General features: G+C 34.9%; 1 protein-coding gene across 4 annotated transcripts in view; it reads left to right on the top strand.

Annotated features, from left to right (window-relative positions):
- LOC147064886 (uncharacterized) overlaps positions 1–19,441 on the top strand; it is a 303,047-nt gene that overhangs the window by 139,651 nt on the left and 143,955 nt on the right. For all 4 annotated transcript variants that reach the window (XM_085958184.1, XM_085958183.1, XM_085958186.1 and 1 more), the window contains one exon: positions 321–487. In XM_085958184.1, coding sequence (XP_085814310.1) covers positions 321–487 — 167 coding nt within the window. The remainder of the gene's footprint in view (positions 1–320; positions 488–19,441) is intronic.

Raw genomic sequence — 19,441 nt, 5'->3', positions numbered from 1 at the left:
GGATAACTATGTATTTACATATTTATCTTTTTTTTTTTAAATTATCCAGCGCTCCGTTTTGTAAAACATTCCGTTTCGAGTACTGTGAAAAATAGATTCTGCCAGTTTTAATGCTAGGTGTATGATTGCTAGCTTAATTTCAATTACAAGCTAGTAGTCAATGTTTGACCAGCCAGCTTGATTTCATGATTTTGTAGTATTTTTATGAAAGTATGAAGGTATATCTACAAACTTCCAACCAAATTGATTATCATAAATAATCATAATGTAGGTTTGATATTATCAAATAATTTCTAATATTGTTTATTTTTTTACACCAGGTTGTTGCATTCCTCCGCCAGCCAAACATAATGGACATCCTGAGAGAACGGCATCAGGCTGTAACAGGAAACGCTGTCCTCAGAGACAAAGTGTCTGCTGTGAGAGCTGAAGGACCTCCTGCCCTTGAGCGGTTCCAGCACGATGTACAGCTGACCATCCTTCTAAGGTAGGCTTCTTCTTTATAATGTTCTCATGACTATTTCTAAACAGTAACGTCCCTAGACAAACTGCCGCCCCTGGGCAGCGGCAAAATGTCGCCCCATTTTTTTATACAGTGTTTTATATCAACCGTACACGGTGTCGTTTCTCATTACTATGGACGTCGAAGGGCAAAGGAAGTAAACTAGTCATCGCGAACTCGACAAAAAAATACAGTTCTGTTAAACCTTCTATACTGATTAATAAATTTTGTTTCCAATCAGTGAGCAGAATTTTTTAATAGAAAGATATTTTCGTTATTACTAAGTTTAGGTAGCTATTTATATATTTACCAAATGATTCTCCTCTATTTGCCGCCCTTCGAGCAACTGCCGCCCCCAAGCGACGCTCAATCTGCCTACCCCCACGGAACGTCACTGTTTCTAAAAATGTATTTATCGTTATAAAACTAATCATTTGTTTCAATGAAAAAAAGACTTGGTTGAAATGAACTGGAGTCATTCATTCTTCGGAGGGTATGTTGTGTTGTGGCACCATTTTATCTGTAACTAAGCAATGATTAATTAAAGTCTTTCTAGACATTTTGCTTTCTCCTGTTACACTATAGGTTGAATTATTCACAAATATAATTAGCATGTCTGTAATGCAGTGGCAAAGAGTGAAGGTAGGCTGTGGAGATGCAATGTAAATAGTGTACACTAAGCTTTGCGAGCCATAGTTATTTATATTATTTATCTAATATCTACTATCGACCGAGGGTACTTGATGGAATGGAAAGGCGAAACCTGGGTCACAAAAAATGACTCAAATGAAATAGTACAAAACTTAAATCCATTAGAATTACATACTTATATGTTTTCATTGAACTAAGTTGTAGATGGTGTTGGTAAGTTTTCAAAATTCAATCAAACCGTGCCTAAACCAAACCCACAATATATAAAAATATTCTTTTATCTATAAAATATATTAAACTATGTATGATTTAATAGCATAATTTTTACATATTTTATATATAGACGAATATTTTTTGACTTTTTTTGGCTTTGTTTGCACTATGTGGAATTTGTAGTCTTAGTTTAATGAGAACAAAATAAATACGTATGACTGACAAAGTTTAGTGTGTACTATTTATGTCAGATCTTAACAACCTATCTCTACCCTTCGCCACTGGCGGACACTCATTATACGGAATTTAAATAACATACAAATTCAAAACACGTAATGAAAATTCTATTTACAGATTTTTTATCATGAAAATTAGGCGGTATCGACGCTGGTTAGTAGTAAATTTCACTTTAAAACATAAAAATTCACATGCAAGTTGTAATAAACTCAATTGGCTCTCCTGAAAAGTAGTGAATTCAGATATACGATAATATCTGTCATTTTCTCTTCCACACATAATTTAGTCATCGAATAGAGTATAACACCATCTCACTTAGTCCTATAATGGCCAATCGAAACATTTAAAAATATATATATAATATTGCATCACCAAAACGAATTTCTCACGTGTTCGAAATGGTGTATACAGAGTCATCGCTAGCATTGTGCTAATTATCCCTATATTTCCTCCGGATGAATCACTAGGACCACTCATTTTCATACAAATCCTAATAACATACTACTTTACTCAATTTTTTTTTTTTTGTGTAGAAAAGTAGCACTAATGACAATCTGATGTCTTCAGGGATATAAATATTCAGTGAAACCCCGATTCTACGATTATCAATGGACCCTAGAAAAAAAATGGTAAATGCGGGATATAAAAAAAATAAACTCGTTTTTCTCCTGGATTTTTTCGACATCTTGAATTATTTTCAGTTTCTCGGCTAGAGTTCTAGTTTTCTTCATGGGGGGCATTTTAGTTGCAACTTATAAAACTTCGTGATATGAGATGCAAGGCAAGCCTGAGCGTCGACCGACTTGTGCAAATAAAGCGATCTGACTGAAAAATCTGTAATAGTCTGTAATCATAAACAATTCTACGAAAGCGAAATGAAAAATATTCAAAATAAAAACGGTCAATCGGGATAATATTTTTGACGGGATCATATTGTTTAGACCAGAGGGGGGCAAACTGCGGCCCGCGGGCCGCATGTGGCCCGCCGGGTGTGTTTTTGCGGCCCGCCATCATTAATTGTACTTCTGATAACGAATAACTTTTTTATAATTAAAAAAAATATATTGACATAGATTAAATTTTGTTTAGCAATAGTGTACCGACAGAGTTACAACTTGAGATTATTGATCTGCAGTGTGACACTGATTTAAGAGAATTGCATCGTCGTGAAGAAATCTCCAAATTTTACAATGCCCTAAATTCAGACAAATTCGACCAACTTAAAGATTATGCAAGAAAAATGTTCGTTATTTGTGGATCAACCTATACATGTGAACAAACATTTTCGATCATGAACCTCAATAAAAATTCTTTACGATCAAATATCTCCGATATCAACTACAAAATTAACACCTGAATTTAAAAAAAATGTTAAAAAATGTACAACAGTCTCATTCATATCATTAATTTTTTTGTAATGTTTATTTTTCGTGATAATAAATAGTGTATATCTGAAAATGGTATTTTACTTGCGGCCCGCCGCTCATTTTGAATTCTTGAATTTGGCCCTCCATCCAAAAAGTTTGCCCGCCCCTGGTTTAGACGATAGATCGAGGAAAACGATAAATCAGGGGAACGTTTAATACGGGATTATTTAACATTGTTCTTATGGGTGTTTGGCGGGAATTTCAAAAATGAACGATCCGTGCAGGAAAACAATTTATGCGAGAACGGTAGATAGGAGTTCCACTGTATAGAGAAATCACAGAAGGCTCTGTCCGAAGATTCATCATCTTTAAAAAAATAGTCAATGGGTTTCTTTGACTTGGCATCAAGTAGATAGAGTATTGCATGCCAAAGTACTTAAATAAACCTCAATAGTAAATGCGAGGTATCCATAAAAGCGTCTGGATAAAAAAAGATCTGAGTAATTTAATTGTCAGTGTTGTTCCAAAAACTATTTTCATAGCTTGTTAACCCAGAAAGTGCCATGAGAGAATGAACTCGCTAAAGTTTATAATATGTATCATAAAGTCACAAGTTTGTTAGGTAACTCATGCAGTGACGTCCCTAGACAAAATGCCGCCCCTGGGTAGCGCCAAAACGCCGCCCCATTTTCATCCTTTCATAACTGCAATATATTACTCTTAATCATAAATACAATATTAATTAATTACCATTAAAATAAATATAAACTTTCCTGGCCTTTTTTGTTGCAAAGTCAGTAAGTATGTCATCTGGATCAAATTTAAATGCCATCTCTGCTTCAATAGACAATATTACAAGTCCATATTTTCAGATATATTAAAACCTAATAAACCTGACAACTTCCTAAACTCACGAGTGACTGGCAATTTCACATTAGGTACACAAGTAGGTATGTACCTAGGGGCGGCAGGTTATATGAAAGTATGGTGATACAGGCAAGTATGATGAAAAAGTATGGTGTGGCAGGCTGGTAATCAATTTGCGGCAAAATTTCCACGTTAACATTATATTATATGGGTACATTATAATGACCAAAGTAAATCCTCCATGATGCCCTACATTTTTTTTATTGCATCGCTATTTCTCGTAAGTTGTCGGCTATTGTTGGCCTGCTTCATTCAGTTGTATGAGAAAGCCGATTCCTTGCCCCTCTTTTTATTTAATACCTCTATGGTATGTACGCATAATTCGCAAATCAGCACGTGTCATTTATGGTCACCAAGGACGTGACATCCAAGGTGAACGGAAGTAAACTAGACATCGCAAACCCGACAAAAAATTACAGTCCTGTTAAACCTAATATGTTAACTATTACATTTTGTTTCCAACCAGTGAGCTGATTTTTTTAATGGGAAGATATTTCCGTCATCACTTCAGTCATTATCATTTATTAGTTTCGGTAGCCATTACTAGCTTACATATAATGATTCTTCTCGTTTTGCCGCCCTTCGAGTAACTGCCGCCCCCAAGCGACGCTCAAACTACCTACCCCCACGGGACGTCACTGAACTCATGACTTTATTGTGAATGGCTTGTATATTTTCTGTCCATGTATATTTTCAAAACAATATTTATCATTTTAGTGTGAAAATGTTAACGAAAAACGTGAGAAATATTGTGTTGACTAAGTAAATTTATAAGATTTTCCTCATTTTTTGCATATTTCATATTATTATCAAAATTCCAAAAATACCCTGGTCTAGTAAAATTTGCAGGCATATTATAATAGCATAATATGCCATTGATTATTTTAATCTCACATGCAGACCACTGTTGGCTTCATGTTGGCTTAAATAAATTTCCAGATCATTAATTCTATTAAAAGCCACTCTACCATATCAAATGTGCTAAATAATAAGTATAAACTGATTACAGTTTCGCAATAAAAATTTCAATTAAATTATATACTTAGATGAAAGGCATCAAGTCATTATTTTTTTAAATATTGATAAAACATTAAAAATATTCAAGTTTTTTTGCCTGTTCACCAAGTTTGTGAAATCAGGTCATTATAATGTATTTATTTTATTGTTCACATATTAGTGAGTGTATGCTAGAAGCAGTGGCAGTCCTGTGGGTGGGATGGGGTTTTTGATTATGGCTATTAAGACTCTAGTGATGTAATAAGGGATAATTATGTAATAGGGGCAGACAGATTAACCTGAAGTCACGTCATGATCTGCTCAAGTGATGATCCGCAAATCTGTGACACACTGGTATTATAATTTAGTACTTAATATAATATTACTGCCACAAATCAATGAATCAGATTTAATAAACAAATTCTAAGTTCATAAAATTTCAATGAAACTCTCTTAAAATATCAAGAAAACATTTTAAACATATTATTTTCTGAATACTATAATTCTACAGATCTGTTGAAGTTAAGCAAATGTTAATGTTATTTCAGATGTATATAGTATTACCTATTCTAATTTATACTAAGGCTAGTTTGGTTAAAAACTAACACTACTAATGCAAGTGGGGAAGTAGTAAAGTGTCATCCTCTGAAGCCGTAGGTCCTGTATCACTCATGGTGCAACAACGTAGGGTGGGCTGCGACCTACTCAAGTCGTTGTTACCAGTTCAGTCTATCCTCCGTAATCCTTCCATCCTGAGTTCTGATCACACGCCCACCCTAGGTCACGTCATCATTTGGGTCTTCCAACCCTCCAGCCAGACGGCTTCACATAATTTGTTCTGTGAGCTGGTTAACTTAAATCCAATTCTTGAACATGACCAGCCGATTTTAGTCGGAAAATTTTATGCTCTGGATTATGTTAGTTCCTCATATTCCTTCGTAGTTGTAACGAATGCGCCATGTTCCATTTTCTTCCTTGGCTCCAAATATCGCTCTAATGATCGTTTCGGTCCTAGAACTAGTTAAAATTGATTTTGAAAGTTTATTTTTATGGGCCCCTCTATAATGCGATGGTGCGCACTCCACTGTTTCCCAGTAGCAGGCGTTATTGTCATTGACCAAGGCCCGGTAAACCACATTAGTAATTTGTCGTGCCCTAAAATCTTTCGCGGCACGAAAACCGATTATTGGATATACCCACAATGGTGTTGGTAATATAAATTATATAAAACATAATTCGACATTGTACATAGTATTCGATAAAATCGCCAAGGACGCCATTAAGTCGACGACGAACTGAAAAGTTTTATATTATTTACGTATTTAATTTTTTACCGCGTTCCACACAATGGAAGTTTGATTTTTTCGACCTAATGTGCATTTGCCCGCCATTGTTGTTTTTTTTTAAATGTCGAATCACACATCACGTAATATATTATTTTTCATGACATTATCGAATTATAATACGTATGTAGGTAATGGTATTACAATATGGCAATGAAATGTTTAATCTTATTCATCAAGATCGTATATAAAAAATGATTCTCAATACTCAATTTAAATGCACTTTTAAAGACACAGTTATAGCAGAGTCACACATTTCGCATTTGCTTTGTATTGAGGATACAATATTTTATAATGCAGCCTTATTTTTATTGGAAACTAGTTGAAGTACCGGAGTTCGCACGATATCGGTTCATTGAACACAATGATACATGAACACATTAAATTTATCTTACTTAATACTCGTAGGCATGGCCCCCACAAGGAGGAGGCTGACAGGGCTCTAGTCTGGGGGCCCGGGCTCAGGAGAGGCCCGGCGTGGCGATTCGACCAGATAAGTGAAATAAACACATCACAAATTGCCTCCAATAGTAAAAAAAAGTCGCCTGCGGCGCTATTTTCCTTCAATTATGTTTTTAATATCATGAGGTTGTACAATACATTTTTTAAATGTGTATCGATACCCAACGACTCCATAATTCAAATGGTAGGTGGTGATAGGTAGGGGGGCCCGCTTCAGGATGTGGGGGCCATGCTCGTAGGTATATCAATAATAATTAAATACATTCTTCAATATTAAAATATCTGTACCTAGGCATATTAATAAATTACATGTCAAAATGAAAATAGTTCTGACAGCCGCCACGTCAAACAAAAGAAATTAAAATTTAATTCAAAATATGCAAAACTTTATCTGTCGTGAAAATTCAAAATTGGAATAATTGTCATAAAGATAGTCAGTTAATAAAGTAAGTAGGAAAAGGAAATAAATGGATATGGGTTATACCTATGTAGAATATAGATAAGTAATTTTGAAAAGCTTCAAAAAACAATTTAATTATTCGAAATTGTTACTCAATTATTTCATTAATACATTTTTTTTAAATATCATTTCTGTAAAAGTGCATTATTGAGTACATACTTGCCTACCGAGAATCATTACCACGTATAAATAAAATTGTGTGTTCTCGCCCTGCACTGCTAATCTATAGATTTCACAAAAAATCGTAGAATTCTAGGACCACAATTCATATAATTTTTCATTATAAAGCAATACATCTATCTCTTCATCATTTTTCACGCGTGTGGTTATGTGAGAAATTTTCATTATATTGTTCCTTAGCAGTTTATAACATACGTCTTAATGTCGCTGAAATCCTTCTGCTTTAAAACAATGTAATTAGGTATAGTAACTACCTATTATTTTATTGGAATCCAGGTGCGCACGCAGAAAAGTGGTTATGGGACGTCCATTTCGGAAAAATATCTATAATAATTTATTTTTGATTTTCTGCGGCCGTGGGAGAGGGCGGGGTTAACAAAATCTGGCAGCTGGTATCACTGACTATTATGTATAGCTTCTCGTTACTTTTCCGGATACATTCCCAATACCCAGATACTCCGCTTCAGTCAAGCAATGATCATAGGTTCGGCATGTAGCTATAACTACGAGTTATTGCAATGTGTCACAACCACATGTGATTGTTGAGTGGGTGTGGCCTAATGGTCATAATAATTATTAGAGTCATCAACGTCTGCGCGGTAATAGTTTGTGCAAAAAATACGGAAGACTTTTCGGTTTGCGCGAGCTACAGTTTTCCCGTCCATACACACGGGCTTCCCGATACAAACCGGTTCGCGCAGGTAAGCTTGTGGTAAAGCATGAGCGTCTAGCCGGCACTTTAATGTAGTCCGCACTGTTTTCTATTGTACTTTAGACATGAAACGTCAGAAATTTAAAGTAAACATTAGATACCTCAGATGGTTTCACTAATTCATGAGTTCCATTGGCACAGGACTTGCGAGTCGTAGAATGCCTAGAGGAGAAAGTTCAACCCGTCGGAAACACTATTCGACTGCCAAATCATCCCAATCACAATCCGCGTGAGGAAGAAGAACAAGTCATTTTCCATTCATCTAAATAATTTGTATTTTTTTCGTTCCTCGTGTGCGCGCCTGTTGGAATCTATTTCGCGCGCAGATGTCAAAAGCTAATGCTCTGGCTAGATTAAGCACGCCGCTCTGAAAATAGTTTTATTTCCGCAATGTGCTTGTTATTCTAAATTCTCGGTCCATCGGCGAAGCGTTTCAAACCCCGACAAACTACACTTACACTAACTTGTACGAAAACAACAGTTAAATCAATAAACTATAATCAATTGAGTGATTTGACACCTTGGAATCATTTAAGAAAAAATGATGGACCTCAGTATTGAAGAAACCTGACAAAACGTCTGTGGCGAATCTGTTGATTGATTTTTCAATATTTAAAATACAACCTACTTATTTTTCCATCGAAATTAACCAGTTAAACGACTTAATTCTGATTGATGTTTTTTTTTATAAAAAAAAATATTTGACAAACCGCCAATATATCATTGTAGACGACAATGGTGCAGCCTGTTAAGATCCGACATAAATAGTGCACACTAAACTTTGTCAGTCATACGTAGGTATATGTTTTCATTGAACTAAGACTACAAATTGCAGATAGTGTTAGTTAGTTTTTAATAATCTCTGCGTAAACCAAGCCATAATAGATGATGTCAAAAAATATTTGTTTATCTATAAATAACCTAAAATTATCAAATCATACATAATTTAATAAAAAGGATTTCACGTTATACACATTTATATTTTTTATCAAAATCGATGTTTTTAAAATAAATATAAAAAATATTAAAATTATTAATTAGTCAAAAATCACTACGACAAAACATAGAAAACTTAATAAACTAAATTTTAATAATAAATATGACCATAAAATATGTGTAGTTCATCTTTGACTTAAAATAAAAAATATTTTTCTTTTTAATGTTTTCATACCTAAGTATATATTTATTAATTAATACGGTTTAAATTGTAGATTATCAAAAAAATGTCTCAAATTGCAAGCTTCGTATTTTTCCGCTAGGTACCTCTGGTAGGTAGAGGTATCGCCGAACTTCCATTAACCGAGTATTTTTGGTGTTTCGTGCAACCTCAGTTTACGTCAACGGCCCACTACAACGTCTACACTTCGCACACACTTCCCCCATAGGGAGTGTGAGAGCCAACCGGCGCGGGACGCCTACACGGGGCATAGAGGGAAGAACGCAGCGTTCTGTGGTTGTATTGGCGCGTGGCTTTGCGTAAACGTGCTGACGTAAACATACAATATGATCGTTTAGGGCTTGCGCAGACAGAGAGCGGTCGGAGTTCTGCGTTCAACCGACCGTTGACCGCTAACGTTCAGGGACAGCAGACAGGTAGCGGTCAACAATAAGCGTTCCATTTGTTTACAAACGTTGTACTGACACAAGCGCTGCATAATGCTTGACCGCTATATTCCGACTGCGAGTGGAAGTGAGAAAGCACCGCTGTTGCGTACTCACTCCCCCGTGTGGTTTCGCTCTATGTTGTGTGACTGCTCAGCGGAGGTACGGCGTTCTTTGTAATTCCGGGCATAGAACTCCAGAACTGTAGCGTTCCAATTGACCGGCGCGGTCTGACCACCGGCTGTATACCCATACAGTATGAAGTCCATACAGTACAAAGAACGCCGAACTCCGAACGCGGAACGCAGACCGCCTGACCGCGCTCTGTCTGCGCAAGCCCTTAATACCATAAATAAGGATTGCCGTACAAGTTGGACGATTTAAAGCAGACTTTTTTTTTCATTGAGCATCCCAAATCCTCGCCAACCGGGTTCGTTGAATTTCCGCTGTATCGGAAAGCAAAGAGCTAAAAGTGGCAATTATTCATAATTATTGTTTTTTTTTCAATATATTTTAGCTTATTAATAATTGACTTAAGTACATACCTGCATATTGTTAGAAAATGAGAAATTAATTATTAATTTGAATTTAACAATAACATTCTTAAAAGACAACGGGAACCTAGTATTGATTTAACTTCTATATTATTTTATGTAAATAACTCAATATTTCGGAATTATCAGAAGACCTTGCGATATGTTTATCGGTTTAACTAAAGCCGCGTTGACACGGTCCAAGTACGATCCAAGTAGACTTGGATAGGAATAATTAGTATGAAGAGGTCTCATCCAAGTGACACCTTCATACTATTTATTCCTATCCAAGTTAACTTGGATGAGTAGGACGCGGTCCAAGTAGCTTGGATAGGAATAATTAGTATGAAGATGTCACATACGAGTTCACTTGGATCGGGTGCCATCCAAGTTTACTTGGATAGGAATAAATAGTATGAAGCTGTCACTTTGATGAGACATCTTCATACTAATTATTCCTATCCAAGTCTACTTGGATCGTACTTGGACCGTGTCAACGCGGCTTAATAGACAAATCGGATGACTAATAATTATTATATGTGGACTTTTGGCGCCTGCACAAAGCTGTACTTATTTGATTTTTCGTACGCGGGCAGCTGTACACCTCGCGGCGGCCCTGCTGTTGCATCACTGTCTATTATAAATATTACTAAGCGTCCCAAAGCTAATATTAAATATAATTTAATCGGGAGTATGCAATGGTATGTTGTCGACAAAAAATAGCGTGCCGTTTCTAATTATTTGAAGAATTACCTGCGTGATTTTATTGTCTGTCAATTCGTTGCGAATGACAGTTTGATGACATGGTGTACTTACTACCCAGAGGCATTTCATAAGAAGTATGCGTGCTCTGTGAAGACATAATAAGATCGTACTTTACAAATTTGTATAAGCTTCACTGTATAGCGAAAATTTAATACCTATCAGATATTTATATTTTAATATAATATCTGTACCTGAAGCCACCAGTGAACATTGTCGTGAAAACGCAGTTTAAAACAATAACCGTGCCGTTAAGCTGCAGACCATACATCGCACCCTCGCAACTAAACCGCCACAAGTCCAAATTTACGTGTTTTGAGTTAATTACTACGTTTCATTGTCTAGCGTTCATAGTATATGACCCGTAAATTTCATATCTCTAAGTCATCAAATTCAAATCAAAACTTCATTCAATATCTAAACATATTTCAAAAGCACAGTACAAAAATGCGAAAGGTAAAAACTTCAAAGCTGATTTTCTCTGTTTAACGTTTTTTGGATTGTGGGAGTTTAGTTTAGCGATGGTGCAACATGATCGGTATCACTGTCAGTATCATACAGTATTGACAGTAATATTGATCGTGTAAGCTGTGGGGTGGAATGATGGAAAACACTGACGAATATTTTGATATTGTTTGGCCATCAGTTTTGGTAATACCATAGATAATAATATTATTATGATATTTCGATGAGTAGATATAATTTATTCGTTTTTATTTGGTTTTTCACCCACTTTTTACGATCAACTATGTAGTTTATTTAAAATTGATAATGTTAATCAAAATGGCTTTGAACGAATACGTATTTCGATCGAAGGAGAACGACAACAGAGGCCATACACCAATATATTTACAGTTCTGTCAGATGAAATTAATTATTTACACAACATATCAGTAATAATTGAAAAACTTTTTGAAAAATCCTTTAAAACGCGTATATCGTTATAATTTCACAATTTAGCAGAACAAACAGTAGACAGCACTAGAACAGCACTGGGAGTTGGGACCACTGGACGCCAGGACAAGTGGGCGTCATACTGTCTAATCTGGTGAAGTAACGTTCATTAATGAAATAAATAGACGTTCACTATGATTTGATACAGATAGTAAACGAGGAACTTCAAAAAGTTTTTATCTACTAAGTAGGTACTTAGTAGTTTCAATTCATTTTTGCTCTTAACTCATTGGCTGCTGAGTCGATAATGATTTTTTAATTGTCCCCTTTAAAATGCACGTTAATTACATCGATCGGCCGCCTGGTCATTACGCGCCGTGTGCGTCTTCCGCGTCCAAAGTATTAACATTGATAATGTTTTTATTGTGAATTAAGAATTATTATGACTGACGCTTCGTATCAACATAAAATAACTCCTTTCTCGTTCGAATTTAAACATAAATGCACAAATAAATCATTATTTACGCGTGCATATTGAAATTCATTAAATATAATAATAGGTATATATGTATTAAATATATATATTTAAGATACCTATAATTTTATTCACGAACGTCTATTTACGAATTTTTGATACGTTTATATTTCTTGTTTGATATCGATACTGTACACTGTATGGTATTATTTTCTGTTTGTACCTGCTTCTCGTTGAACGACCTATAGCTAAATCATTATGAAAACATACATCATACCTTTAAAACCAAGTAAATAAATAACTTCTTGTCGAAATCCGTTTTTAATTAGTGCCAATTTTCTCGAGTGGCTTTTAATTTTCTATTTTCGAGTCTAGCAACATTTTAATTTTGCGAACATTCCTATAACGTAATTAAAAATATCTACAATTTATTTTTAAATATTCTTGTTTTGATCTGAATCAGTGAGGTCTATTGTTGCCAGTGCACACCCATTTTTTTCCCAACAAAGAAACTTCTGTTTCTACAAAATACATATTAGTTTAATCTGTACGTTATTTGTACTAAGTGTCTAGGTGCGAATTATTTGCGTGTATTTTTTTGAAAATACTAGTTTGGAGATTGCCTCAAAATATTTGTTATTTTTCACATGTCAATATTATTATTCAAAGGTTTTGTAAGTGTTTGCAGCTTCCAAAGTTAAATTAAACAAAACATTTGCATAAAACTAATTTTAACATTTACTATTAACTAGTACCGGTATGTTATGTACGAGCATGTATTTAGCAACATTTTAATTTAATTTACTGAAATCGCAGTGTTCTTTTCGTACCCAAGAATAAATAAGACTTATTAGCTTAAAATGAGGATAACTTCGTGCAATTGATATGTATTTATAGGTGCATCTATCTGTGTATTGAATTTACCAAACACAACATTTTAAAGTGTGCTGTAAATTGTACTTTTTTATTTTACATTTCATAGATATATTTAAATAATCGACAGCCAGAATCAACTTTACAATAATAATTAAGAACGTCGTTTATCAATTTGTATTCAAGTGTTGCTAACAAAAATATTATTATATAAATTATACCTTCTTACTAATTTTTGTTTTTATAGACAACTTTTATAAATTGAAAGTTAGCGTGTGTTATGCCATATTATTATGCTGAATACTCCCATGGGTATCTGCTAAGTCAATACAATTATTTACATATGTAACGACACATATCAGTGCAACTTAAATGAATATTTTTAATGTTATTAATACGAAAACGAAAATTTTAACATTAGAACAGAGTTATATCAACCATACGACAATTCAATAAGTAAACAATACTTACAAGCTTTGTTTATTTGCTACTTTTTAGACAAAAAAATATCAACATGGGTAATATTATTCGTTTGTATAATTAATATAAAATATAACACTTATGAGATCATTTTAACGCTGAATTTTAATGAATATTATTTATTTGTTTAATATTAAAAATAACACTTGTAAGATCCTGTTTATGGTGAATTACACAATTTTAAAAGGATTATTTAATAGTACAATGTATATCTACTTAATATATTATATTTAAGCATTTTCCAAAGCCTCACTTCTCATCGTCCGTGATAAAGCACAACAATTTGATAAAATGATTCATGTTTCTCATTGCACTTGCGAATGACGCTGCAAATCTAATAAAATTATAATAATATTGTATTTATCACGTTTTTTCTCATTGGAATAAAATGTTATTTCTTTAACATGACACAGTACCTATCTGACAAACTTCTCGTTCATTATGTCATAGTCGAACCAAATGAATAATAATAAAATAATTGTACCCATTATGTATTATAATGAAAACTAAAAACGGTATCACCTGTTGGCCGCAAACGACACTCATTCATTGCATTATGATTGTGCAATCCACTTTCAAACACAAATTTAATAATATTAAGTACGTAGGTGTCATTATAGTGTACGCGCTAATGAGTTTCCCACCCCGTGTGGTTATTTATAACACCGTCGATTCTATAGGTTTGTCATTTCTCTTAGTAAGTATAATTTAAAATAACTAAAAATCATAAGCATTCTCAAGTTTTCTTATCAATTTGATTTATGTATGGTAACCATCAACATCGTAGGTGCATTTGCCGTTTATATTTGTGTCGCTAGATATCAAAATCAGCCAAGTCCATAATAGATGAATAGGAGAAAAACAGCTTTTTGTTTTCTCAAATACACAGTCACCAGGGTGAAAGTTTATATTATTTCGAGTATAAAATATTTAAAATTAATAAATTCCACATTCTGATAATTCATAAATATTAGAAAGCAGTTTAGTTCTTCAACAATTCACAAAAAAGTCAAAACACCTAAAGGTGGAATTGGCTGATTTTGATCTGTCACGCATACCTACGCCGTTTATCTGTGACACAAATCTGGATGCGTAAGAATTTGCGTCTTTATTGCGCGATCGCATAAATAGAACATCCACGCTGCATCCCGATCATGCGCGCTGCACTTCATCGCTTAGTCACGTATATGCAATATGCTCATGCTTATTAAACCACTCACTCTGAAACTCATGTAAAATACACCGAATTCATCGAAATAGATACCTACCATACTTATATTCAAATCGACGCTTTCTTTAGCCATGAATATTGTTACCCTATATTGATTTGCTTATGATATTATTGTTACCTAAATAATATTATTGAGCGGATCGACAATACCGTTGACAGGTGGCAGCGCCACCTTGTATTTTCTTCCTAGTAAATACCCACTAAAAAATCCCTGTTTAAAAAAATATATACCATATTTTCCGGAACTTGAATCCGCGACCGCTGGATTCGTGCCCGTGTGCTTTTCCAATTAGGCTACGGGCATCCTACTTAATTACGACGATTTTAACTAGTAGTTCTTACATGAAATCAAATCGCCTTACAATGTTGGCTATCGGTTTTTGTATATTAAGTAAGTCAAGGTAGGTGTCAATTAAATTATGTATGTTCTCAAATCTTGATGAATTTGAATAAAAAATATAGTTACATAAAAATGTAGTTAAACAAATAATACCATGCCCCTCTTACAATATTACAAGCCGTAATTTCCTTACTGCAATGTTGTAATGTGTAGATATTTTTTTCTGCAGTTTAAAGACAAAAAGCAAGTATGATTCATTTGCAATGTTTTTAAGTCTGCAAAATTCAGTCTTATCAACCGTTGCATTATTACTGAGCATCAGTTTGACTTCGTGACTTTTCTTCTTACGATTCTCCTGCAATTAATTGTCTCTACACTCGGCTGAGCAGATTGTCCTCCATCACAAAATATATCGGAAACAACAAAATAGATCTTTGGGTCTATTCTATGCTTATCGACCGCTAAAGTGATAAAGTAATAGATATTATCAAACTTAGTGTAGGTTTATATCAAAGTATTAGCACTTATTGTAACAATTACAATTCGTTGGTTGTAATTGTTGCAATATGTGCTATATTTTAACAGCAGCAAGAGAGGCGCTGTTAAAATGTAGCTCTTATTGCAACAATTTCAACTAACGTATTGTAATTGTTAAAATGCTAGTGCTAATACTTTGATATAAACCTTCCCTAAGTTTGATAATATCTATCACTTTATCACTTTAACGGTCGATAAGTATAGAATAGACCCACGTATCATATTTATTTTTAAAAATAATATCAAAATACCTATACGTGTTTAGTTTACCGGATATAATAATAATATTCACGTGAGAGAAATTAGGATCAGAAAGTGTTAAACCGAAAACCGTTTCGGACGCAACGCTCTGCGGTCTATTCAAAAATGTAACTTATTTGAAATTACTTGTCGTGAATTTATTTCAATTTGTATTTATTTATACATTATAATATTCCAAACTCCTTGACATAAAAACGATCGAATACCTACCACCGCAACACATTGTGTTTTATTGAGCACATGCGAATGTTCGGTAGCAAATTACGTGTTCACGAAAGATGCAAATGATTTTTTTTAATTTACCGTTGCGAACTGTGTAAGTACTTTGAGTATCAGATGAAGTAGTGATTTTTATGAGATAGGTATCTTGATATAATTTTAATTTAGTGCATGTCGAATTGCGATATTAAATAATTTACTAGGTACCTATCTAAGTTATTTTTTAGTGTCATTTTTGCCCCGCTCTAGATCTGAACCCTACTGCGCAGCGGTGATGGTTAAACTCACTAAACGGCTATTTAACGTCTACCTAATTCGAAAAAAATATTTTTATTTACGATGATTTCTTCTTCTTCTTTCACCCTGTCACGACCCAGTATTGGGGCACAGAGCAAGCACATGATCGCGCCACTTCCCTAGTCCCATCGCCAACTCTTGCGCCTCCCGCCATCTCAGACCTGCAGCGCGTAGATCGCTTTTGTAGCACCGCTGCAGGGTGAGGGAAGACCGGCCATGACGAACCCTAGAGGATGTGCCACAAGGGTACGAAGTGTCGCACTCTTTGGCGGCATCCGGAACACATGTCTCAGCCACGAAAAACATCTCTTCGTGATTACCTCAATCACCGAAGGCTGCTGTGTCTGCTCACGAACTCGGGTGTTTGTAACGCGGTCGTACTAATGTACCCCTAAGATTCGGCGGAGACATCGATTCTCAAAGCTCAAAAGCCGAGACCCATGAAGCTTGGTACGATGCCATGTCTCACAGGCCACAGCCATACAGGAGCAAAGGTAGCACGCACGTGTTGAACAAACGACATTTGGTCCTCACAGAATGCAGCCTTGACCTCCATGCGACTCCAAGTTGGCTGAATGCAGCCCCGCCATACCCCATGATGATATTTTAACATACCTAATATACATCTGCTATATATACCACAGGATAAGTTTTCATATATGTAGGTTTCAGTTGCGTGCGGTCCACAGATGCTACACATGAGGAGCATCCCTCAAATAATCGATAAAGTACAAATTATTGTATTATCTATCAATTTTCTTTGGTAAATTTTAAGTAATTATGGATCCTCTAATACTCTAATGCACTGTCTGCCATTATTTTTTTACCTGATGGCACACTGGAGATGGGGAATTTATTTTATGTCACACCAAATAAAAAATAAATATATAATATTGTTTTTTCAACATAGATAATAATGTTTTCATAGTGAAAAAAATGTGATTGATTTTAAGAAAGAATCAATTCAGAACACGTTGCAAAAATAGAGAAACAAACACACGTAACTCTGATGAGCACTGATAAACCTAAGATACGACGATCCAAACGGCAACAGATTTACTGGCTGTAGTAGCTAATTGAGGATATTGACTCCATACCGAAATTCAAAATGCTGACAACTCTTGCTCAGAAAATAAGACTACAATACGATCTTTTTTTAAGTAGGTAGGTATGTTAAATTTTCCTCTACTGTTCATATCCGATGGATACCATAGTATCTTGCGAAAAGATTGACGACCGACTCGTACATTTGCACAATCACTGTTGACCTTTTAATTACCACATTCAAATAACACGTTAATTATATCTAATGGCCACGTACTCTAAACGCGCCAGTCGCGGTGTTAGCACTAAATGAGTTAACTCTCAACTGGTGGAAAATACTATGAAATAAAATGATCCAGAGAGGTTTTCTACAATCTCCTTCAAATGCTGTTCAATAAAAGAATGTTACATTCATAAATCTTGTCAATTATTCGTTGAATAAAAAAAATATTAAATCATTAGCTAGTACGGTAAGTACGTAAATTTGGAGTGATCCTGAAATCGGTTAGTAATTAAGGTAGTTTAATACTTTGCTTTAAAATACAAAAGCCGATTGCCAATAAGTAACGCAATTTATAAAGCTCTTCAGAGGGTATTGTATAAATAAAAGATACAATTAGTTAAATTTGTCGCAATTAGATAATACACGTATTAAGCATAGTGGTTAGTGCACATGGGTGTAAATCCCGAGTGTAATAACCGGGGTGCAGGTTAGATTAATCAGATTCAAAATTTGACACCCACGGTGGCCGCGTGGCTTAAGCGCTGGACTATTACGCCGTGGGTCTCAGGTTCGAATCCTGGGTCTGGCAAGTACACATTTCAATTTGTGTGTGAGTCAGGGTATGGACCAAATAGATTGAGCAAGTGGCTGACATCCATTTCTCGTAAAAAAACAAAATCTGTTAATACAAACCTCTACTCTGTGGAGGCCCATATGATCCTATTAGGATCGGACATGATCGAAAAAAAGAAAGATTCAAAAATGAAAATTTCTAGTGGTTATAATAATATATTAAAGTGTTTTCAAATTATTTATGTACAAGTTAGTTATTATTTAATGGATTAACTGTTCGTTGGATAATAATTATTGTCCGTACACATTGCATTATAATTGAAAATCTACCCTTAACGTTACGTTCACAACCAAAATCAATATAGATAATAATATAGTGTCATCGATGATTAAGCAGGTCTTCGAACCGTCGTCGGTGGGTCAAGGCCGTCGGAGCTCGCGTGCATCTACCTCGCCGTCAGATTATTGTTGAAGCCGTTATCGGTAACTGATTTTTACATTGCTGGGCATCATGTGCCCATATTCACTTTCGGGAGCAGCCATGCGGAGCGAACGACGGCACTGTTCGTTTGATTGCTTTTCGATCGGAGGTGCTCGGACTCGAGGCCACTCGATTGTAATTATTGTAATACCTATGCGTAATATGCCTTGTGCTTTGCTGTCTTGGATACAACTAATTTGGATTCCCGACATACTATGAGGGCATTCTGACAATGTTTTATTTGACGCTTTTATATTTCGCATGGATACGTTTACCAACTGATGTGTCACGTCTCTGCAATAATACTTGTCCGTATGAAAAAATATGTCACAAATAATTTGTCGTGTCAAATCACTATGTTTGAGAAATACGTTTTTAACAAACATGTTGAATAAGAGTGGATGTAGCATTTAATATTCTTCTTCTAGAAAATCGATCATTTTAGCGACCAAGACCCCTCTCGATCCTCTGCTTCTCTCAGGGCAGTGTGAATGCTACCCCCAGTCCATGACGATTTAGTATTATCGGTATCAAAATCATAGACCGATTTTACTACTGATGGTGAC

Source organism: Rhyacophila brunnea, unplaced genomic scaffold, assembly GCF_057557595.1.
Source record: "Rhyacophila brunnea isolate RB1 unplaced genomic scaffold, BYU_Rbru_1.0 scaffold_7, whole genome shotgun sequence".
In the NCBI taxonomy this organism is placed as follows: Eukaryota; Metazoa; Arthropoda; class Insecta; order Trichoptera; family Rhyacophilidae; genus Rhyacophila; species Rhyacophila brunnea.
The sequence above is the reverse complement of the archived record's forward strand: the minus strand, read 5'-3'. Positions and strand labels throughout refer to the sequence as shown.